At 43.9% G+C, this 24483-nt stretch overlaps 1 protein-coding gene across 1 annotated transcript in view; it reads left to right on the forward strand.

Annotated features, from left to right (window-relative positions):
- The first annotated feature begins 5710 nt into the window (after nucleotides 1–5710).
- LOC137364006 (probable G-protein coupled receptor 139) overlaps nucleotides 5711–24483 on the forward strand; it is a 78468-nt gene continuing 59695 nt past the window's right edge. Inside the window, exon 1 of the mRNA XM_068027498.1 lies at nucleotides 5711–5933. Coding sequence (XP_067883599.1) covers nucleotides 5711–5933 — 223 coding nt within the window. The remainder of the gene's footprint in view (nucleotides 5934–24483) is intronic.

A 24483-nucleotide genomic window follows, 5' to 3' on the forward strand; every position in this document is an offset into this window, starting at 1 on the left:
CCATTTGCCTTCTAATTGCTTGCTGCACGTACATGTCAGCTTCCAGTGGTTTATTGACAAGGACTCCTATGTACCTTTGTATATCTACACTTTCTAATTTCTTACCATTTAAGAAATACTGTGCACATCTATTCATCCGACTAGGGTTGATAACCTCACATTTTTCCACATTATATTCTATCTGCCATGTTCTTGCCCACTCACTAAGTCTGTCCAAATCCCCTTGAAGCCGCTTTGCACCTTCCTCGCAACAGACATTCCTATCTAGTTTTGTGCATCCGCAAACTTGGAAACATTACATTTGGTCTCCACATCCAATCATTTATATACATTGTGAACAACTGGGGACAAAGTACTGATCCCTGTGGTACCCCACTAGTCACAGATTGGCAATGCGACAATAACACATTTATTCCTACATTCAGCTTTCTGCCTGTCAACCATTCTTTAATCCATGACAGTAAAATACCTCCTAGCCCATTTGCTTTAATTTTGCTAACTAACCTCCTATGGGGGACTTTATCAAAAGCCTTCTAAAAATCCAAGTATACCACGTCCACCGATTCTTCTTTATCAATTCTGTTGGTAACATCCTCAAAAAACTCCAACAGGTTCGTCAAACAAGATTTCCCATTCATAAATCCACATTGACTATGCCCAATCAGATCATTATTACCCAATTGTCCATTTATTGCATCCTTTAGAATAGATTCTAGCATTTTTCCAGCGATTATGTAAGGCTAACAGGCCTTTAATTCTCTGTTTACTCTCTCCTTCCCTTCTTAAATAGTGGGGTGACGTTGTGACCTTCCAATCTGCAGGAACTATTCCAGAATCTATAGAATTTTGGAAGATAACCACTAATGCATCCACTATTTTCATAGTTACCTCTTTCAACACTCTGGATGCAGAATATCAGGTCCTGGGGACTTATCGACCTTCAGCCCCATTAATTTCTCCAATACAAACTTCTTCCTAATACTAATTTCCTTCAATACCTCATTTCTCCTAATCCCTTGGATCTCGAATTCTGGAAGATTTCTTGTATCTTCTTCAGTGAAGACAAACACAAAGTAATTAGCTTCTCGACTATTTCTCTATTTCCCATTGTAAATTCTCCTGACTCTGCCTGTAATGGATCCACATTTGTCTTCGTGAGACGTTTCCTTTTTAGCAACCTGTGGAAGCTTTTACTGTCTGTTTTAATACTTTTTGCTAGCTTGCATTCATTTTCTCTTCTCCCTTTCTTTATCAGTTTCTTGGTCCTCCTTTGCTGTATTCTAAAATCCTTCCAATCACAGGTTTACTATTATTTTTGGTAACGTCATGGGCCTTTTCTTTTAATCTTATACAATCCGTAACATCCTTTGCTATCCATGTTGACTGCCTTTGTGTTCCAGTTACACAGATCATTGATGAGATCGCATCTGGAATAATGTGGGCAGTTTTGGTCTCCATATTTAAGGAAGGATGTCAATGCGTTGGAGGTGGTTCACAGGAGGTTTATTAGATTGATCCCTGGAATAAGCACCTTATCTTATGAGGAAAGGTTGGACAGACTGGGCTTGCTTTCACTGGAGTGTCGAAGCGTGAGGGGAGACTTGATTGAAGTTTATAAGATCTTGATCTGTCATGACAAGGTGGATGTAGGGGAGTCCAGAACTAGGGGGCACTGTTTTGTTATTAGGGGCCACTATTTTAGGACAGAGATGAGGAGATTTTTTTCTCTCTCGGAGGGTTGTGTGACTTTGGAATTCTCTGCCTCAGAAGGTGGTGGAGGCGGGATCATTGAATATTTTTAAGGCAGAGGTAGATAGCTTCTTGTTAGGCAAAGGAATCAAAGGTTATCAAGGGTAGATGTGAGTGTAGAATTCGAGACAGAAATTAGCCTTGATCTTATTGAATGGTGGAGCAGGGTCGATGGGCGGAATGACCTGATTATGCTCCTAATTCATATGTTTGTATGTTAACCTGATGCATCACCTGTCGCTAACTAAGGAAGTTAAGGATGATATCAAATTTAAAGAAAAGGCGTACAATGCTGTGAAGATTACTGGCATGTCATAACATTGGGAACAAAATGAAATTAGTAAATGATGACTAAAGAAACGAGGAAGAAATTAGAATTTGAGAGCAAACTAGCAAGAAATATAAAAACAGACAGAAAGAGCGTCTACAAATATATGACAAGAAAAAGAGTAGCTAATGTAAATGTCGGTCCCTAAGAGGTTGAGCCAGGGGAATTAATAATGGAAAAAAGACAATGGCAGAGACTTTGAACCAGTATTTTGTAACTGTCTTCAGATACTAAAAGCATCCTAAAAATAAGAGAAAATCAGAGAGGAATGGAACGGTGGAACTTAAAACAATCGCTATCAGCAAAGAAAGAAAATACGAGCTAAACTAATGGGACTAAGGCTGATAAGTCCATTGGTCCTGATGGCCTGCATCCCAGGATCATAAAAGAAGTGGTGTAAGAGAAAATGGATGCATTGGTTGTAATCTTCTAAAATTCCCTATATCCTGTAAAGGTCCCAGTGGATTGGAAGACCGCAGATGTAACACTATATTCAAAAAGCATGGAGACAGAAAGCAGGGTACTATAGGCTAATTGGCCGACATTACACCATTGGGAAAATGTTGGAATCCACCTTTCTTACTCTTTTCATGAGATCTAGGCAAGGCCAGCATTTGTTGCCCATCCCTAATTGCCCTTCAGAAGGAGTGGGATTTTGCTTCTTGAACTGCTGCAGTCCATTTGGTGCGGGTACACCCATAGTGCTGTTAGGGAGGGTGTTCCAAGATTTTGACCTAGCGACAGTGAAGGAGAACGATGGCATATTTCCCGGTAAAGATGGTGAGTAGCTTGGAGGGGAACTTTCAGGTGGTGATGGTCCCACGCACATACTGCCTTGTCCTTCCAGGTGGTCGAGGTTGCGAATTTTGAGGGTGCTGTCAATGGAGGCGTGGTGAGTTTCTGCAGTGCATCTCGGAAACGGTACACAGTACTGCCACTTTGTGTTAAGAAGTCGTAGCAGGACATTTAGAAAATCTTAGCACAAGCAAGCAGAAACATGCAAGATTATTAGGTCACTAAAAGTTACTAACCAGATTCCTAATTATTGCAATTTAGCTATTATAAATTAACAAATGACTTATTAGCATAAACTAACATGTAGCTTTATTAGACCCATTCTTTGTAGTATTGTAAAGTTGAAAATCTTAGGAGATAGGGCACAATATGGATAAGATGTCAGGGAGAGGGATTCTGGGATTATTATGTCACGTTTTAAAATGTTTACTTGCAGCAAAAGGGTGAGACCCTGAAAGCAGACAGTAAAAAAAGATTCTGTGTAGATTTGACTGGTAGTGAGAAAGACATGCTCGAAATGTAAAAGCATTGAGATAAAGTAGTCAACACGAAGGAAAATTACTTGTACAAATCTAAAAGGTTAACAGCCACCATAAAACGATCCTTGGTGAGTTAAGAAATGCATCCTTTAATACAAGACTAATCACTGATTGGGAAAGGGGAGGGTTAACTGGAAACGTACTGCTGTTTGGCAGAGAACATCAAAGACAACAAGAGACAAGTGAAACTACGAGACACACACACACACACACAAACACACACACACAGACACAGACATTGCAAAGATTGAGGACCCAAAGCTGCAAAAGAAAATAGTCATGCGCTCTTCCGCCCAGTTTCTGACATCATCTGACTATCATTAGACTGTTAATCGCTGCCTAATTTTGTAACTAATAGTTTAATCTGAAAAATTAACAAACTTGGCTTGAGCTTTGTCTTCGTAAAGTCGATTCACAACAATCTGTTGTGCTGCAAAGACTGTTTCCATCTTAGAAGGCGATTTTAAACACACCTATTTTATCAAATCTTACAGTCAATATTGTTTTATGAAAAGCAAATTGCATTTGACAAATGTATTAGAATTCTTTGAGGATGTATTGAGCATTGTATTGAGTAGATCCACAGTATTTGGATTTCCAAAGACATTCGATAAGGTGCCACATGAAAGCTTACCACACAAGGTTCATGGTTTTGGTGATAAAATGTTAACGTGGATCGACGATTGGCGACCGAACAAGAAACAGAGAGTCACGATAAATGGGGCATTTTCACTTTGGCAAATTGTAGCCAGTCGGGTGCAAGAGACAGCACTGCTGCAGTCTTAACTGTTTGCAATTTAGATTAATGACTTGGCTGAAGGGTTATAGGATATTGTAGCCAAATTTGCTCTCGATACAAGGATAGATGGAAAGGAAAATTATGATGAGGATGCAGAGAGTCTGCAAAGTGATTATAGATAGGCTAAGTGAGTAGGCAGATGGAGGATAATTTAGGAAAATGTGAGGTTATTCATTTTGGTAGGAAGACTAGAAAAGCAGAATGGCATTTAAATGAAGAGAGACTACAGATTGCTGCTGTTTAGAGGGGTCTGGGTATCCTCGTACATAAATCACAACAGAAGTTATCTTGCAGGTACAGAAAATAATTAGGAATGCAAACAGAATGTTGGCCTCGATTGCAAGGGAGATGGAAAGTCAAAATAGGGAGGTCTTGCTAGAACTGTGCATGGAGTTGGTGAGATCACACCTACAGTACTGTGTACAGTTTTATTTTCTTTAAGGAGAGATATACTTTCATTGGCAACAGTTCAGCGAATGTTCACTAGGTTTATTTCTAAGATGAAGGGGTTGTCTTATGAGGAAAGGTTAGGCAGGTTGGGCCTTTGTTGTTTGGAGTTCAGAAGAATGAGATCTGATCTTATTGAAACATATTCTGAGAGGGCTTGACAGGGTAGATGCAGAGAATGTGTTTCGTCTCTTGGGGCAATCGAGAGCTAGGGGATTCAGTTTATTTCGATTAAATGGCCTTTGGTCACGCGCCTTTTTGAAAGCCCATTTACATAACATCAACCACACTACCCTTCTCCACTCTACCTGTAACATCATTAAAGAACTCGATCAAGCTTGCCAGAAATGCTTTGCTATTGATATATCCATGCTGGTTGTCATATATCAACACATTTCTTTCCAAGCAGCAGCTATTTTCCTTCTATACTATGACCTTTTGAAGCTCCTCACTGCCGATGTTACGCTGACTGATCTATAGTTACAGGGTTTACCTATCTCTCCTTTTTTTTAAACAGGGGGTAACGTTTACAACCCTCCAGTCTTCTGGCTCCACTCCTATATATTAGGAGTGACAGATTCTGGCCTGTACCTCGGCTATTTTCCCCATTCCTTATCTCAGCTACTGCTCATACATCCCATTTATTGGAACATGGGGAGATAAAAACAGGAGTAGGTCATTCAGCCCCTCGAGCCTGTCCTGCCATTCAATGCGATCATGGCTGATCCGCGGCCTAACTCCAAATATCTACCTTGTCCCATATCCTTTAATATCCCAAACTCCTCATATATCTCCTTCAGACTGAGTAAATGATCTACTGAATTGAAATGGGTTAACTGAACCTGTTTGTTCAGTGTCTGTAATTAACGTCAGTCTCCAAGGATCCTAATTGTGCCACTGGAGTGTTGCTCCCTTCTATTAATAAGGAACTCGTTTGAACGTAATATCACATAGTGTCAGCGGGAGCATAACCTCCAGCACTAACAGAGATCTGAAACTCCAGAGAAAGAGGCGACATTCAATCTGAAAAGAAAAGATTGGAATATTGCAACGATGGTTTCGAAATTGAGAACAGTAGATTTGAATATTACATCAACTGATCAGAATCTGAAAACAGTGGATTGGAATATTACATCAATGGGCAGGAGTTTCTCCTTGGAATTTGACTATCTCCCCAGATATCATGGGACTCATTCATTAGAAACGTGGTTGTTAAACACATTTCTAATTATTCAAAGCATTTACTTTCCTATCCTCGTTATTGTTGGCGTCCCTGGTAAGTCTCTCCATCAGCTATTAATTTTATAAAACATGTTTAATTGTCGTATTGTCCTTGTCATTTACTCTCCCTTCCTCGCTGCTGTTGTTGTTCCTGGTACGTTCCTGTATCCAGCTATGAACTCCACAAAATTTTGAGACCTGTATTAAAATGTTTGTAATTTACTCTCATCTTTTCTGTTTTTGTTGTCCCTGTTCAGTTTCAATTTCCAGCTTATACATCTGTAAACCACATTTCACTGTATTACGGTTCCTGTTATGCATTTATTGTGAAGGCCAAGTCCATTGTCTTCGGTCCCCATCACAATTTCCGTTCCCACTCCAGCAATATCATCTTTGGGCAATGTTTGAGGCTGAGCAAGACTGTTCACCACCGCAGTGACCCCTTTGACCCTGAGGTGAGCTCCAACCTCAAATCGTCTCCATCACCAGTACTGTCTACTACCACATCCGTAATCTTGTCTATGTCCACCTCTACCTCAACCCATCTGCTGCATACACAATTATCCATGCCTGTTTTCCATCTAGACTTAGCTGGCAAGGCGGTGGCGTACTGGTATTGTCACTGGACTCGTAAGGCAGAAAATCAGGGTATTTGTCTGAAGGCAGGGGTTCGAATCCCACCACAGCAGAAAGTGGAATTTGAATTTAATTAATTAAAAAGCTCGTCTAAAGATGGCCATGAAGCCATTGTCGATTGCTTCAAAATTCCATCTGGTTCACTAATGCCCTTCAGGGATGGAAATCTTCGATCCTTACCAGGTCTGTTCTCCATGTGCTTCCAGACCCACAGCAATGTGGTTGACTCTTACATGCCCTCTGAAATGGCCTAGCATGCCACTCAGTTGTATCTACTCACGACGATGTCTACAAAAAGAAATTAAACCAAACGGATCACCCAGCATCGACAATGGCAAACCCAGCCCTGTCGATCCTGCAAAGTCCTACTTACTAACATCTGGCGACTTGTGCCAAAGTTGGGAGAGCTGGCCAACAGAGTAATCAAGCAACAGCTTGACATAGTCATACTCACGGAATCATACATTCCAAATAAGGTGCCTTACCATCCCTGGGCATGTCCTGTCCCACTGGCAGTGCAGAGCCAGCAGAGCTGGTGGCACAGTAGTACACAGTAGCGATGGAATTTCCATGAGAATCCTGAACATCGACTCCAGGCCTCATGGCATCAGGTCAAACATTGGCAAGGAAACATCCTGCTGATTATCACCTGTTACTCTGCCTCAGCTGATAAGTCAGTACTCCTTTGTGTTGAGCAAAACTTGGAGGAAGCACTGAGGGTGGCATGGGCGCAGAATGTACATTACTAAAAGTGGCTCAGTTATAGTACGACTGACCGATCTGGCCGAGTCCTAAAGGAGATAGCTGCCAGATTGGGTCTGTGGCAGGTGGTGAGGGGAAAACGTGCTTGACCTAGTCCTCAGCAATCTTCCTGCCACAGATGCATCTGTCCATGACAGCATTAGTAGAAGTGACCACCGCACAGTCCTTGTGAAGACGAAGTCCCGCCTTCACATTGAGGATACCCTCCATCGTGCTGTGTGGCACTATCACCGTGCTGAATGGGATAGATTTCGAACAGACATAGCATTGCAAAACTGGACATCCATGAGGCGCTGTGGGCCATCAGCAGCAGCAGAATTGTATGCAACCACAATGTGTAACCTCATGGCACAACATGTCCCCCACTCTAACATTACCATCAACCCCGGAGACTAACTCTGGTTCAATGAAGAGTGCAGGAGGGCATGCCAGGAGCAGCACCAGGCATACCTCAAAATGAGGTGTCAACCTGGTGAAGCTACAACACAGGACTACTTGCGTGTGTGCCAAACTGCGGAAGCAGCACGCAATAGACAGAACCAAGCGATCCCATAACCAACGGATCAAATCTAAGCTCTGCAGTGCCACATCCAGCCGTGAATGGTGCTGGATAATTAGACAACTAACTGGAGTAGGTGGCTCCACAAATATCCCCATCCTCAATGATGGTGGAGCCAGCGCATCAGTGCAAAAGATAAGGCTGAAGCATTTGCAACAATCTTCAGCCAGAAGTGCCGTGTTGATGATCCATCTGGGCCTCCTCCTGAAGTCCCCAATATGTCAGATGCCAGACCTCAGCCATATCGATTCGCTACATCTGATATCTAGAAACGACTGAAGGCAGTTAATGCTGCAAAGGCTATGGGTCCTGACAATTTTCTGGCAATATTACTGAGGACCTGTGCTCCAGAACTTGCCACACACCTAGCTAAGCTGTTCCAGTACAGCTACAACACTGGCATCTACCCGACAAGGTGGAAAATTGCCCAGGTCTGTCTTGTACACATAAAGCAGGACAAGTCCAACCAGGCCATTTACCACTCATCAGTCTACTCTCAATCATCAGTAAAGTGATGGAAGGTGTCATCAACAGTGCCATCAAGCAACACTAGCTTCGCAATAATCTGCTCAGTGACGCTCAGTTTGAGTTCCGCCAGGGCCACTTAGCTCCCGAGTGCATTACAGCCATGGTTCACACATGGACTAAAGAGCTGATCTCAAGAGGTGTGGTTAGAGTGACTGCCCTTGACAGCAAAGCAGCATTTGACCGAGTATGGCATCAAGTAGCCCTCGCAAAACTGAAGTAAATGGGAATCAGGGAGAAACCAATGCTGGTTGGAGTCATACCGAGCGCAAAGGAAAATGGTTATGGCTGTTGGAGGTCAATCATCTGAGTTCCATGACATCACTACGCGAGTTCCTCAGGGTAATGTCCCAGGCCCAACCATCTTCAGCTGCTTCATCAATAAATAAGGTCAGAAGTGGTGATGTTCACTGATGGTTGCACAATGTTCTGCACCATTCACGACTCCTCAGATACTGAAGCAGCCCGTGTAGAAATGCAACAAGACCTGGATAATATTCATGCTCGGGCTGAAAGGTGACAAGTAGCATTCACGCCACACAAGTGCCAGGCAGTGACCATTTCCAACAAGAGAGAATCTAAACATCTCCCCTTGACATTCAATGGCATTACCATCGCTGAATCCCCCATTATCAGCATCCTAGGGGCTACCATTGATCAGAAACTGAACTGGAGTAGCCATATAAATACCGTGGCTACAAGAGCAGGTCAGTGACTAGGAATCCTGCATCGTGCAACTCATCTCCTGACTCCCCAAATCTTGTCCACCATCTACAAGGCATAGGTCAGGAGTGTTATGGAATACTTTCCATTTGCCTGGAATGGGTGCAGCTCCAACAACTCTCTAGAAGCTCGACACCATCCAGGACAAAGCAGCCCGCTTGATTGGCACTCCATGCGCAAACATTCACTCCCACCACCGACGCACAGTGGCAGCAGTGTGTACCATCTACAAGATACACTGCAGCAATGCACCAAGGCTCCTTAAACAGCATCTTCCAAACCCGCGACCTCTACCAACTAAAAGGAAAGGGCACAAAATGCATTGAAACACCATCAAATGCAAGTTCCCTCCAATTCACACACCATCCTGACTTGGGATTACATCGCCATTCCTTCACTGTCGCTGGGTCAAAATCCTGGAACACCCTGCCTAACAGCACTGTGGGTATACCTACCTCACATGGACTGCAGCGGTTCAAGAAGGCAGGTCACCACCACCTTCTCATGGGCAATGAGGAATGGGCAATAACTGCTGGCCTGGCCAGCGACGCCCACATCCCCTGCATGAATAAAAAAATGAAATGTTGTTCCAGCCAGCCTGACAATTACAAGCCTCCATAAACGTCATCTCATCCAAATCTCTGCTGACCTATCCTCACTCACACAAAGTCCCGTTCACCTATCACTCCCGTGCTCACTGACCTACATTGGGTCCCTGTCTGGTAACACCACAATCTGAAATTCTCATCCTTGTGTCCCAACCCCTTCCATTAGTTGCAAGCATTAGCCCTTCACCGCAATCATGCAAATATTTCCCCTTCAGATATTTATCCAGTTCTTTTTTAAAGTTCATTTATTTTCCTCCATATCTCTCACTGTCATTCTGTCTCTGTCTGTGTTTCTCTTTCTTTCTTTCTTTCTATCTCCCTGTCTCTCTTTTCCTCTTCTCACTGTCTCTTTCTCATAAAATCGTAGACTTCTGCATAGCTGAAAGAGGCGATTCTGCTCATTGTGTCCATGCCGTCTCTTTTAAGGAACTATTTTATTAGTTCTGCTCCCCTCCTCTTCCCCCATAGCTTGCAAATACGTGTTTCGATAACATTTACCTTGTTCTCTTTTGAAAGTTGTTATTGAATGCGATTCTTCCATCATGTTTTCAGGCAGTGAATTCCAGTTCCCAGCAATTCCCGGTGTGGCATCAATCAGCCATTTTGGCAGATTGACACACGTATTTGGCCGACAGCCATTCTCACTGTATTTGACCGTTAACAGAGAACCAGGATGTGGTTTCTCTGTGAATGAAGGCAAACACCTCTGTTCACGGCTCATGATGTCCAGACGGACACCCTCAACACCCAACGCTACCAACCAGCCACGCACAAATAACACCTGCACACCAAAAGAAAAGGAACCACCAGAAACATCGTGGCGCATACGATAATCAAGATTACATTAACGGTTTAGACGTGAATATAGGGGGTATGATCAGTAAGCTCGCAGATGACACAAACATTGGTGGTGTCCTAAATAGTGAGGAGGAAAGCCTTAGATGACAGGACGATACAGATGGTCTTGTTAGTTGGGCGGATCAGTGGCAAATGGAATTTAAGCCTGAGAAATGTGAGGTGATGCATTTTGGGAGGACTAATAAGGCAAGGGAATATACAATGGATAGTAGGACCCTAGGAAGTACAGAGGGTCAGAGGGACTTTGGTGTACTTGCCCATAGATCACTGAAGGGAGCAGCACAGGTAGATAAGGTGATGCGGAAGGCATTTGGGATACTTGCCTTTATTATCCGAGGCATAGAATATAAACGCAGGTAGGTTATGATGGTGCTGTATAAAACGCTAGTTAGGCCACAGCTGGAGTACTGTGTACAGTTCTGGGCACCACACTATAGGAAGGATGTGATTGCACTGGAGAGGATGCAGAGGAGATTGACCAGGATGTTGCCTGGGCTGGAGCATTTCAGCTATGAAGAGAGACTGAAAAGGCTGGAGTTGTTTTCCTTAGAGCAGAGAAGGCTGAGGGCGGACCAGATTGAGGTATACAAAATTATGAGGAGCATTGAGGGTACAGATAGGAAGAAACTTTTTCCCTTAGTGGAGGGGTCAATAACCAGGGGGCATAGATTGAAGATAAGGGGCAGGAGGTTCAGAGGGGATTTGAGGAAAGAATGTTTCACCCAGAGGGTGGTTGGTATCTGGGACACACTGCCTGAAGAGGTGGTAAAGGCAGGAACCCTCACAAAATTTAAGAAGTATTTAGATGAGCACTTGAAACGCCATAGCATTCAAGACTACGGGCCACCTGCAGAAATATGGGATTAGAATAGGTGTTTGATGGCCAGTACAGACACTATGGGCCGAAGTGCCTGTTTCTGTGCTGTACAATTCTACGAAACTATGAAGAAAAAGCACTTCAGATATCTGAACCACTCGGAAGGAGCCCTCCAGCTCATGTTGGAGCAGCTGCTGAAATATGTGCTTTTCTGCTGCATCCTTCGTGTGATCACCATTGTTGGAACGCAGATCTTGCCACAAAACACCAGGAAACTACCTCAGGAGGGAAAGAAGGACTAGAAACCATTGAAACCATAGAAAATTACAGTGCAGAAAGAGGCCAATCAGCCCATCGCGTCTGCTCCAGATCAAATAAGCTAGCCACCCAATCTAATGCCACCTTCCAGCATCTGGTCCGTAGCCTTGCAGTTGCTGAATATCAGGTGCATATCCAGGTACTTTTTATAAGAGTTGAAGGTTTCTGCCTCATCCACTTATCCTGGCAGTGAATTCCGGACAACCACCACCCTATGGTGAAAATGGTTTTCCTCATGTCCAGTCTAATTCTTCTATCAATCACCTCAAATATGTGTCTCCTGGTAATTGCCCTCTCTACTAGGGGCAACAGGTCCTTCCTTTCTACTCCATCTTGGCACCTCATAATTTTGTACACCTCAATTAAGTCGCCTTCAGCCTCCTCTGCTCTAAGGAAAACAACCGTAGTCGATCCAACCTTTCCTCATTGCTGCAACATTCTAGACCTGGCAACATTATTGTAAATCTCTGTACTCTCTCCGGAACAATTATGTCGTTCCTGTAATGTGCTGACCACATCTGTATGCAATACTCCAGCTGTGGCCTAATCAGCATTTATACAGTTCCAGCGTTACATCCCTGCTTTGTTATTCTATACCTTGGCCAATAAAGGAATACATTCATATACCTTCTTTACCACTCTATCTACCTGTCCTGCTACCTTCACAGAACTGTAGACATGTACTCCAGGGTATCTCATTTCTTCTACCCCCCCAATTCCCTCCCTTTTAATGTGTATGACCTTGCTTTGTTTGCCTCCATGCACTTCTCCGGATTGACATCCACTTGCCACTTTTCCGCCCACTCAACCAAACCATTGATAACATTCTGTAGTCTGCAGCTATCCTCTCTACTATCAACTACACGGCCAATTTTTGTGTCATCTGCAAATTTCCCAATCATGCCTCCCACGTTTAAGTCCAAATTATTAATACATACCACAAACAGCAAGCGACCATTCACTGTGCCCTGTGGAACGCCACTGGAAAAAGCTTTCCATTCACAAAAACATTTATCACCACTCCACATTGTTTCCTGTCACTGAGCCAATTTTGTATCCAATTTGGCACATTCCCCTGCATCCCATGGGCTTTCATTTTATTGACCAGTCTGCCATGTGTTATCTTTTTAAATGCCTGACTAAAATCCATATAGACCACATCGACTGCACTACACTCATCAATCCTCCTTGTTACTTCCTCAACAAGTTCAAGCACGTTATCACATTCAGGTTAGTACATTCCATTCAAAAACAAAAACTCATCAAGAAAGTCGCACCCATGGCTGACTCAGGAAATTAAGGACAGTATTAAACTAAAAGAAGAAGCTTGCAATGTGGCAACAATCGTAGTAATTCTGAGGATTGGGAGTGTTTTAGAAACCAGCAAAGGGTCACCAAAAGTTTATAAAACTGGAAAAATAGAAGATGAGAGTAAACTAACCAGCAACACAAAAACAGTTTGTAAGAGCTTTGAGAAGTACATAAAACGGAACCGATTAGCCAAAGTAAACGTTGATCCCTGAGAGGCAGAGACAGAAATTATCTTGGGGAATGAGGAAATGGCAGAGGCATTGAAGAAATATTTTGTGTCCATATCAAAGGTTCCATATCAGAAACAGACGGTAACCTCGGGGGTAAAAAGAGTGGGGAAAATAAGGATATTGATAACAGCCTAGAAAATGTAATGGAGTAATGGAGTATATTTGGGAGTTGGCTGTACCCGAGACACTACACGTGTAGTGTCTCCCAGCCACCCTCCTCCTCTAACCCAAAGAAAAAGGACTCTGGAGGGTTGATAAGGTAAGTTTTTTATTTAAAAAGTTCTGTCCGTCGGATTGCTAAGCTAACAAGATTTGACTTTTTTTTTGGTTTTTCAGTAGATTTGTTGGGAATTTAGAATAGTGGGAATGGAGGTTAAGGCAGTTGAATGTTCCTCCTGCAGAAAGTGGGAGGTGAGGGTCGCCAAGAGAGTCCCTGCTGACTGCATCTGCGGGGAGTGCACCCAAATCCAGCTCCTCGAGAACCGCGTTAGGGAACTGGAGCTGGAGCTGGATGAACTTCGGATCATTCGGCACGCGGAGGGGGTTATTGAGAGGAGTTATAGGGAGGCAGTCACACCGCAGGTAAAAATGTAGGTGGATGGGTTACCGTCAGGGGAAGGAGAGGGAACCAGCAGGCAGTGCAGGGATCCCCTGTGGCCGTTTCCCTCAACAACAGGTATACCGTTTTGGATACTGTTGGGGGGGATGACTTACCACGGGTAAGCAATGGGGTACAGGTCTCTGGCACAGAGTCTGTCCCTGTTGCTCAGAAGGGAAGGGGGAAGAGGAACAGAGCATTAGTCATTGGGGACTCCATAGTTAGGGGAACAGATAGGAGGTTCTGTGGGAACGAGAGAGACTCACGGTTGGTGTGTTGCCTCCCAGGTGCCAGGGTTCGTGATGTCTCGGATCGCATTTTTGGGATCCTTAAGGGGGAGGGGGAGCAGCCCCAAGTCGTGGTCCACACTGGCACCAACGACATAGGTAGGAAGAGAGATGGGAATTTAAGGCAGAAATTCAGGGAGCTAGGGTGGAAGCTTAGAGCGAGAACAAACAGAGTTGTTATCTCTGGGTTGTTGCCCATGCCACGTGCGAGCGAAGCGAGGAATAGGGAGAGAGGGGAGTTGAACACGTGGCTGCAGGGATGGTGTAGGAGGGAGGGTTTTTGTTTCCTGGAAAATTGGGGCTCTTTCTGGGGTAGGTGGGACCTCTACAAACAGGATGGTCTTCACCTGAACCAGAGAGGAATCAATATCCTGGGGGGAGATTTGCCAGTGCTCTTCGGGGGGGGGGGGGGGGGGGTTTAAAGTAATTCAACAGGGGGATGGGAACATAAATTGTAGTACCAGTGTACAGGATGTTGAGAGTAGTGAGGTCAGGGATAAGGTTACAAAGACGCAAGAGGGCACTGGCAAGCAAGAACTTGGTTTAAAGTGTGTCTACTGCAACGCCAGGAGTATCCGGAATAAGGTGGGTGAGCTTGCAGCATGGGTTGGTACCTGGGATCTCGATGTTGTGGCCATTTCGGAGACATGGGTAGAGCAGGGACAGGATTGGATGTTGCAGGTTCCGGGATTCTGATGTTTCAGTAAGAACAGAGAAGATGGTGAAAAAGGAGGGGTTGTGTGGCATTGTTAATCAAGGAGAGTATTACGGCGGCAGATAGGACGTTTGAGGACTCGTCTACTGAGGTAGTTAAGGCCGAGTTTAGAAACAGGAGAGGAGGGGGTCACCCTGTTAGGAGTTTTCTATCGACCTCCGAATAGTTCCAGAGATGTAGAGGAATGTATAGCGAAGATGATTCTCGACAGGAGCGAGAGTAACAGGTTAGTTGTTATGGGGGACTTTAACTTTCCAAATATTGACTGGATATACTATAGTTCGAGTACTTTCGATGGGTCAGTTTTTGTTCAGTGTGTGCAGGAGGGTATTCTGACACAGTATGTAGACAGGCCAACCAGGGGTGATGCCACATTGGATTTGGTACTGGGTAATGAACCCGGCCAGGTGTTAGATTTAGATGTAGGTGAGCACTTTGGTGATAGTGATCCCAATTCGCTTAGGTTTACCTTAGCGATGGGCAGCAACAGGTAGATACCGCAGGGCAAGAATTATAGCTGGGGGAAAGGAAATTATGATGCGATTAGGCACGTTTAGGATGCGTAGGATGGGGAAAGAAACTGCAGGGGATGGGCACAATAGAAATATGGAGCTTCTTCAAGGAGCAGCTACTGCGTGTCCTTGATAAGTATGTACCTGTGAGGCAGGGAGGAAGTTGTCGAGCGAGGGAGCCATGGTTTACTAAAGACGTTGAAGCGCTTGTCAAGAGGAAGAAGAAGGCTTATGTTAGGGTGAGTGTGAAGGCTCAGTTAGGGCGCTTGAGAGTTACAAGATAGCCAGGAAGGATCTAAAGGGAGATCTTAGAAGAGCGAGGAGAGGACACGAGAAGTCATTGGCGGATAGGATGAAGGAAATCCCTAAGGCTTTCTATAGGTATATCAGGAATAAAAGAATGACTGGAGTTAGATTAGGGCCAATCAAGGATAGTAGTGGGAAGTTGTGTGTGGAACCAAAGGAGATAGGGGAAGCGTTAAATGAATATTTTTCGTCAGTATTTACAGTAGAGAAAGAAAATGTTGTCGAGGAGAATACTGTGATTCAGTCTACTAGGCTAGATGGGATTGAGGTTCACAAGGAGGAAGTGTTAGCAATTTTGGAAAGTGAGAAAATAGATAAGTCCCCTGGGCCAGATGGGATTTATCCTAGGATTCTCTGGGATGCTAGGGAGGAGATTGCAGAGCCTTTTTCCTTGATCTTTATGTCGTCATTGTCGACAGGAATAGTGCTGGAAGACTGGAGGATAGCAAATGTTGTCCCTTGTTCAAGAAGGGGAGTAGAGACAGCCCTGGTAATTATAGACCTGTAAGCCTCACTTCGGTTGTGGGTAAAATGTTGGAAAAGGTTATAAGAGATAGGATTTGTAATCATCTTGAAAAGAATAAGTTCATTAGCGATAGTCAGAACGGTTCTGTGAAGGGTAGGTCGTGCCTCGCAAACCTTATTGAGTTTTTCGAGAAGTTGACCAAACAGGTCAATGAGGGTAAAGCAGTGGATGTGGTGTATATGGATTTCAGTAAGGCGTTTGATAAGGTTCTCCAAGGTAGCCTATTGCAGAAAATACGGAAGTATGGGGTTGAAGGTGATTTGGAGCTTTTGATCAGAAATTGGCTAGCTGAAAGAAGACAGAGGGTGGTGGTTGATGGCAAATGTTCATCCTGGTGTTTAGTTACTAGTGGTGCACCGCAAGGATCTGTTTTGGGGCCACTGCTGTTTGTCATTTTTATAAATGGCCTGGATGAGGGTGTAGAAGGGTGGGTTAGTAAATTTGCGGATGACACGAAGGTCGGTGGAGTTGTGGACAGTGCCGAAGGATGTTGTAGGTTACAGAGGAACATAGATAGGCTGCAGAGCTGGGCTGAGAGATGGCAAATGGAGTTTGATGCGGAAAAGTGTGAGGTGATTCACTTTGGAAGGAGTAACAGGAATGCAGAGTACAGGGCTAATGGGAAGATTCTTGGTAGTGTAGATGAACAGTGAGACCTTGGTATTCAGGTACATAAATCCCTGAAAGTTGCCACCCAGGTTAATAGGGCTGTTAAGAAGGCATATGGTGTGTTAGCCTTTATTGGTATGGGGATCGATTTTCGGAGCCACGTGGTCATGCTGCAGCGATACAAATCTCTGGTGCGGCCGCACCTGGAGTATTGCATGCAGTTCTGGTCACCGCATTATCGGAAGGATGTGGAAGCTTTGGAAAGGGTGCAGAGGAGATTTACTAGGATGTTGCCTGGTATGGAGGGAAGGTCTTACGAGGAAAGGCTGAGGGACTTGAGGTTGTTTTCGTTTGAGAGAAGGAGGAGGAGAGGTGACTTAATAGAGACATATAAGATAATCAGAGGGTGAGATTGGGTGGACAGTGAGAGTCTTTTTCCTTGGATGTTGATGGCAAACACGAGGGGACATAGCTTTAAGTTGAGGGGTGATAGATATAGGACAGATGTCAGAGGTAGTTTCTTTACTCAGAGAGTAGTAGGGGCGTGGACCGCCCTGCCTGCAACAGTAGTAGACTCGCCAACTTTAAGGGCATTTAAGTGGTCATTGGATAGACATATGGATGAAAATGGAATAGTTTAGGTCAGATGGTTTCACAGGTCGGCGCACCATCGAGGGCCAAAGGGCCTGTACTGCGCTGTAATGTTCTAAGAAAATGTTACACCGCTTTTCAAGGATGGAGGTAAGGAGACAACAGGGAACTACAGGCCAGTTACCAAGCATCAGTCGTTGGGAAGATGCTGGAAACTAAAATTAAAGAAGTCTTAACATTGTACTTGGAAAAGCATAGGATGATTAGAACAAGTCAGCATGATTTTACTAAAGAATATTTTGTTTGACAAATTTATTAGAGTTTTTTGAGGATGTAACTGGTCGGGGAGGTAGTTGCTCGATGTTGTCTTCCTGGATTTTCAAAGGCATTTGATAAGGTGCCACATAAAATATTAATAGGCAAAATAAGGGCACTGGTGTAGGGGGTATTATATTAGTTTGGATAGAGGACTGGTTAACAGACAGGAAGCAGAGACTTGTCATAAATGGGGCATTTTCAAGTTGGCAAGCAGTGAATAGCGGGGTGCCGCAAGGATCCGTCCTGGGGCCTAAGCCGGATATTAATGACTTGGATGAAGAGAGAGAGAGTCATGTATCTATGTTTGCTGATGATACAAAGCTCGGTGGAAAGATAAGCTGCAGAAGAATTTAGAGAGGCTGTAAAGAGATATAGGCAGGTTATGTGACTGGGTACCAAGATGGCAAAGATAGATTTTTAATAGGATAAGGGTGTTTTATGCCCCTTGTTAGGTGGGAACAGACTTAACAGCAAAACAGCTTGTTGTGAATCGACTTTATTAAAACAAATAAAGAACAAAGAACAAGAACAGTACAGCACAGGAACAGGTCATTCGGCCCTGCAAGCCTGTGACAATCTTGATGCCAGCCTACACTAAAACCTTCTGCACTTCCGGGGTCCATATCCCTTTGATCCCATCCTATTCATGTATTTGTCAAGATGCCTCTTAAACGTCTCTTTGGCAGCTGCTTCCACCACTTCCCCCGGCAACAAGTTCCAGGCACTCACCACCCTCTGTGTAAAGAACTTGTCGTGCAGATCCCCTCTAAATTTTGCCATTCTCACCTTAAACCTATGTCCCCCTAGTAACTGACTCTTCCACCCTGGGAAAAACCTTCTGACTATCCACTCTGTCCATGCCACATATAACTTTGTAAACCTCTATCATGTCGCCCCTCCACCTACGTCGTTCCAGGGAAAACAATCCGAGTTATCCAACCTCTCCTCATAGCTAATGCCTTCCAGACTAGGCAACATCCAGGTTATTCTCTTCTGTACCCTCTCCAAAGCCTCCATGTCCTTCTGGTAAAGTGAAGACCAGAATTGCACGCAATATTCTAAGTGTGGCCTAACTAAAGTTCTGTACAGCTGCAGCATGACTTGCCTATTTTTATACCCTATGCCCCGACCGATGAAGGCAAGCATGCCGTATGCCTTCTTGACTACCTTCTCCACCTGCGTTGCCATTTTCAGTGACCTGTGGACCTGTACGCCCAGATCTCTCTGCCTGTCAATACTCCTAAGGATTCTGCCATTTACTGTATACTTCCCACCTGCATTAGACGTTCCAAAATGCATTATCTCACATTTGTCCGGATTAAAATCCATCTGCCATTTGTCCACCCAAATCTCCAACCGATCTATATCCTACTATATCCTCTGACAATCCTCATCACATTCCGTAACTCCACCAACCTTTGTGTCATCCGCAAGCTTACTAATCAGACCAGCTACCATTTCCTCCACATCATTTATTTATAGTACAAACAGCAAAGGTCCCAGCTCTGATCCCTGCGCAACACCTCTAGTCACATCCCTCCATTCAGAAAAGCACCCTTCCACTGCTACCCTCTGTCTTCTGTGACAGAGCCAGTTCTGTATCCATCTTGCCAGCTCACCTCTGATCCCACGTGACTTCACCTTTTGTATCAGTCTGCCATGCGGGACCTTGTCAAAGGCTTTACTGAAGTCTATATAGAGAACTGCCCTTCCTTCATCAATCATCTTCGTCACTTCCTCAAAAAACTCAATCAAATTAGTGAGCCACGATCTCCCCTTCACAAAACCATGTTTCCTCTTGCTAATAAGTCCATTTGTTTCCAAATGGGAGTAAATCCTTTCCCTAAGAATCCTCCCTAATAGTTTCCCTACCATTGATGTTAGGCTCACCGGCCAATAATTTCCTGGATTATCCTTGCCGCCCTTCTTAAACAAAGGAACAACATTGGCTATTCTCCAGTCCTCTGGGACCTCACCTGTAGCCAATGAGGGTGCAAAGTTTTCTGTCAAGGCCCCAGCAACTTCTTCCCTTGCCTCCCTCAGTATTCTGGGGTAGATCCCATCAGGCCCTGGGGACTTACCTACCTTAACGCTTTGCAAGACACCCAACACCTCCTCCTTTTTGATAATGAGATGACTGAGACTATCTGCACTCCCTTCCCTAGGCTCATCATCCACCAAGTCCTTCTCCTTGGTGAATACTGATGCAACGTACTCATTTAGCAGCTCGCCCATTTCCTCTGGCTCCACACATTCCCTTCTCTGTCCTTGAGTGGGCCAACCCTTTCCCTGGTTACCCTCTTTATCTTTATATACGTATAAACAGCCTTGGGATTTTCCTTAATCCTGTTTGCCAATGACTTTTCATAACCCCTTTTAGCCCTCCTGACTCCTTGCTTAAGTTCCTTCCTACTGTCTTTATATTCCTCAAGGGATTCGGCTGTTCCTAGCCTTCCAGCCCTTACGAATGCTTCCTTTTTCTTTTTGATGAGGCTCACAATATCTTGCGTTATCCCAGGTTCCCGAAACTTGCCAAACCTATCCTTCTTCCTCACAGGAACATGCCGGTCCTGGATTCTGATCAACTGACGTTTGAAAGACTCCCACATTTCAGATGTTGATTTACTCTCAAACAGCCGCCCCCAAGTCAAGGACAAGTTTGTTAAGTTCTCCGATAAACTATACTCACAAACTCAGGCAGTTATTAACAGTCTAACCTATATTATAGACTGAACAGCAGAGGCAACAACTCTCTCTCTTGCATCTTGTGGTCTTCAAGCCTTTGGCTCTCTCTTTCTCTACCATAAGTTCTCTTGTTGATGTTCAAAATTCTCTGCTGCATAGGGGCACAATTCAACTTATTCTGTCAGCTTTACAGTTAACCCTCCCCTCACACCAAGCATTGATCAGTCTTGTATTAAAGGAAATCTTCCTCAGAAAACCAAGGATTATTTTGTGATGGTTGACAAGCTTTTCATTTCCACTATTAATACATAAAAAAAGTCTTGGTGTTAACCACCTTATCTCAATGGTTGTACATTTCGGGGGATTCCTTATCTCACGATGAGACAAATCTATGCAGAGGCTGCCACTGCCTGCTCACAAGGCCTGACAATTTTATTGCAAGCAAGCATTTTAAAACTTTACATAAGACAGAATCTCTCTGCCTTGACATCCTACCTATACTGTGCATTATTTCCTAAGTATTTTTACTTTATCATACTGCAAAGAAGGAACCGATTGAAGCTAAATGTTAGCTCATAATCGAAGGCCATTTGTTAGTTGAAAACAGCTAGATTCCAAAAATTGGTATACCGTTTAGTAACGCTTAGCTACCTAACAATCTTACAACAATGCTAGGAAGTGTGAAGTTATTCATTTTGGTCGTAAAAAATAGAAAAGTAGAATATTTTTGAAAGGTGTGAAAGTGGTAAGTGTTGTTGTTCAGACAGACTTGGGGGTACTCGTATAAGGAACTCACAAAGTTAATATTGTTACTACCAGGTGAGAAAGAGATCTAGGGTTCCCTTTCAGCCTTCAGCTGGTCTTACTGTCACAGGGTGTTATTTTTAAACACGCTGTGTTTTTAGCTACCCCTTGGTGAATCCTTGTTCACTGCTTTCCAAGTATAAAGAAAAGAAATGAGCACAAACAGGCTTTCTTAGCTTTAAAGAAGAAAGGTGAAATTTTATTAAACTTGATCTTAAACTCTAATTCGATTAATGCTTACTGATACACAACGCGTCCACGCTAATATACATATGCAATACAAACTGGCAGATTGGGACAGAAAGTACGGAAGGAAAATAAAGTGGAGAATTTTGAGGCAATATCTGCAGAGGGTTTATTTGTTATTGTGCTTCGAGCTTGCTGTAGAGTCCTTGATTGTAGCTATAGCTGGCTTTTCGTTGGGGCCCACTAATCTTCTTAAACCTGTTCACTGCAGGAGGCTTTTCTCTCTTGAGGTTCATACGTCTTCGGGGTTTCAGTTCTGTGAGAAAGAGATGGGAACAGACAGGTAGACAGGAGGTCTTCTTTAGTCCAGAAGCAAAGAGCGTTCTGCCTGTTCAAACACTGTCTATACAATTTAAAACACCCTAAGTTGGCCAGCAGGGTGGTCATTTGGCTGACTGGTTTGACTAGGTCTGTTCTGTGTATTGTATGGGAGCAGGCAACAGATAGCCCCTTTGTACCAACACTATCTGATAATATGTAAAAATGTCTTTCCGGCCAGGAGCCTGGCAATTCCTTGCAACAGGCCTTATCTTCTTCCCAGCAACTATTTGAAAGTTAATGTCCATGTGGCAAAATGTACCTCATTCTTGGCAGGTGGGGGCCTGCATGATTACATGCATATGCAGCAGGCTAATAGGAATGCAAATGGCATGTTGACCTTTATTGCAAGGGGATTGGAGTGCAGGAATAAAGAACTCTTTCTAAAATTGTACCAGGCATTGGTGAGACCCCACCTGGAATACTGTGTGCAGTTTTGGTCTCCACGTTTAAGAAAGGATATACTTGCACTGGAGGAAGTGAAGCAAATATATGCTAAATTGGTCCCTGAGATGAGGGGTTGTCCTATGATGAGAGGCTGAGTAAATTGGGCCTATATTCTCGGAGTTTAGAAGAATGAGAGGTGATATAATTGAGACATATGAGATTCTCTAGGGCTGGATATGGTAGAATCTGAGAGGTTGTTCCCACTGGTCAGGGAATCTAGAACACGGGGGCGCAGTCTCAGGATGAAGGGCCGTTCATTCTGGACTGAGATGAGGAGAAATGTCTACACTCAAAGGATTGTGAATCTTTGGAATACTCTACCCCAGAGGGTTCTGGATGCTTCATCAATGAATACATTTAAGTCTGGGATAGATAGATTTCTGGTCTCGCAGGGAATCAAGGGATATGGGGAGCAGGCAGGAAAGTGGAATTGAAGACCAAGATCAGCCATGATCGCATTGAATGGCGGAGCAGACTCGGTGGGCAATATGGTCCACTGCTGCTCCTATTTCTTGCATTCGTATGTAAGACACGACCTTCCCCTAACAATTCCATGCTGACTGTCGCTGATCAATCTGTACCGTTATAAATGGCAGTTTATCCTATGTCTCAGAATTGATTCTAATACTTTACACACCACCGTGCTCAGATAGACCAGCCTATAATTATTTGGCATATCCTTCAAACCCTTTTCAACAATGTTACAGTGTTCACAGGCATCCAATACTCTGGCACCTCGCCTGTATCCAGTGAGGATTTGAAGATGATCCTCAGCGAATCCATTATTACCTCCCTGGCTTCCTTGAACTACCTGGGATACAATCCATCCGGCCTTGGTGAGTTATCCACTTTCAAGGATGTCAGACTGTCTCGTACTTCCTCTCCCATTTTGCTTATCGTATCTAATATTTCACACTCCTCCTCTTTTACCAAAGTGCCTGCATTATTTCTCTCCTTTGTGAAGACAGAGACAAAAAACTTATCAAGAACCCTGCCCACAACTTCGGCATCCACACATGATTTCTCTTGTACACTGTCTGACAGGCCCCAACCCTTTCCTTAGTTATCCTCTTGCTCTTAATGTACTGATAAAATATTTTTTGAGTTTGGTGGTTTCGAAGCACAAAACTTGAATACTGCTGAAAATGTTGTCGAAGCTTTTCATCTTGCACTCATCAGGACAGTTCGCAAGAATACCCAATGTAAGAGAAAGCAACAACTTATACTGCATGAGAAGAGAGTACTCATTGGTAGGCAAGTGAACTCTAATTGGTAGAGCTGTTGCCACTGAGAATGCACCAGTATCTGGTGACTGGCATTTAATTGCCAAGCTTGCTTGAAATTTATCCAGGCAGCTTGACTCAGATTGGTCAAGGCATTGCCCTGAGAAGTGAACCAGCAAATGGCTGTCAGCTATTTCGTTCAGTTGAAACAGGTGCAATGTTTGTACATATTCTTTCTGTCTGCAAAGAACAGGGCCCTGTGTATTAATATTCGTTGCTTCCAGCATGTGAAAATATGCAATGCTGTGAGCCCTGCTGATAATGTCAGCGTAATTCTTAGCACAATGTGGATTATTTAACAAATGCTGTCCAAACACGGAATCACATTTAATGTTGGGCACTGTTTTTTGAGTTTTGCAAGCACGGGCTAGTTGGGTACGACCTGTACCTTGTCTGTTGCGAACAACAGAAGGGACATGTTGTTTGATGTGATCCGCCAGTCTTTGGGACGTAGGGCTTATATACATTGTATCACACTGGCATTGATATTCATATGTCACGTTACTCATTTGTGTGATAGGCAGGACGTATATTTGGCTTAATGGCAATATCCTGTTGCGGACGAACACCACACGTGTTGCTATTGCATAGCAGCAGCGTCAAACAGCTAACTTTACCTGTTGCTCAAATGTTTGGCGTAATTTGAGGTAGACTGGGTACTTTTTTAGTGCCCAATAAGACGAACTTAGGTCTATACATAGGTTTGTGTGAAAAACAATGAGAAGTTGTTTGATCAGGGTAGCTATTGTCACGCAGGATGTCTTTAGAGTCACACGGTAATACAACACTGAAACAGGCACTTCGGCCCCTCGTGTCTGAAACAGAAACAAAGAAAATAGGAGCAGGAGCAGGCCATTCGAGCCTGCTTCACCATTCATTATGATCCTGGCTGATCATCCAACTCAGTAACCTGTTCCCACTTTCACCACATACCCTTTGATCCGTTTAGACCCAGGAGCTATATCTCACTCTTTCTTGAAAACATGCAACATTTTGGCCTCAGCTGCTTTCTG

This window comes from Heterodontus francisci, unplaced genomic scaffold (assembly GCF_036365525.1).
Source record: "Heterodontus francisci isolate sHetFra1 unplaced genomic scaffold, sHetFra1.hap1 HAP1_SCAFFOLD_851, whole genome shotgun sequence".
NCBI lineage: Eukaryota > Metazoa > Chordata > Chondrichthyes > Heterodontiformes > Heterodontidae > Heterodontus > Heterodontus francisci.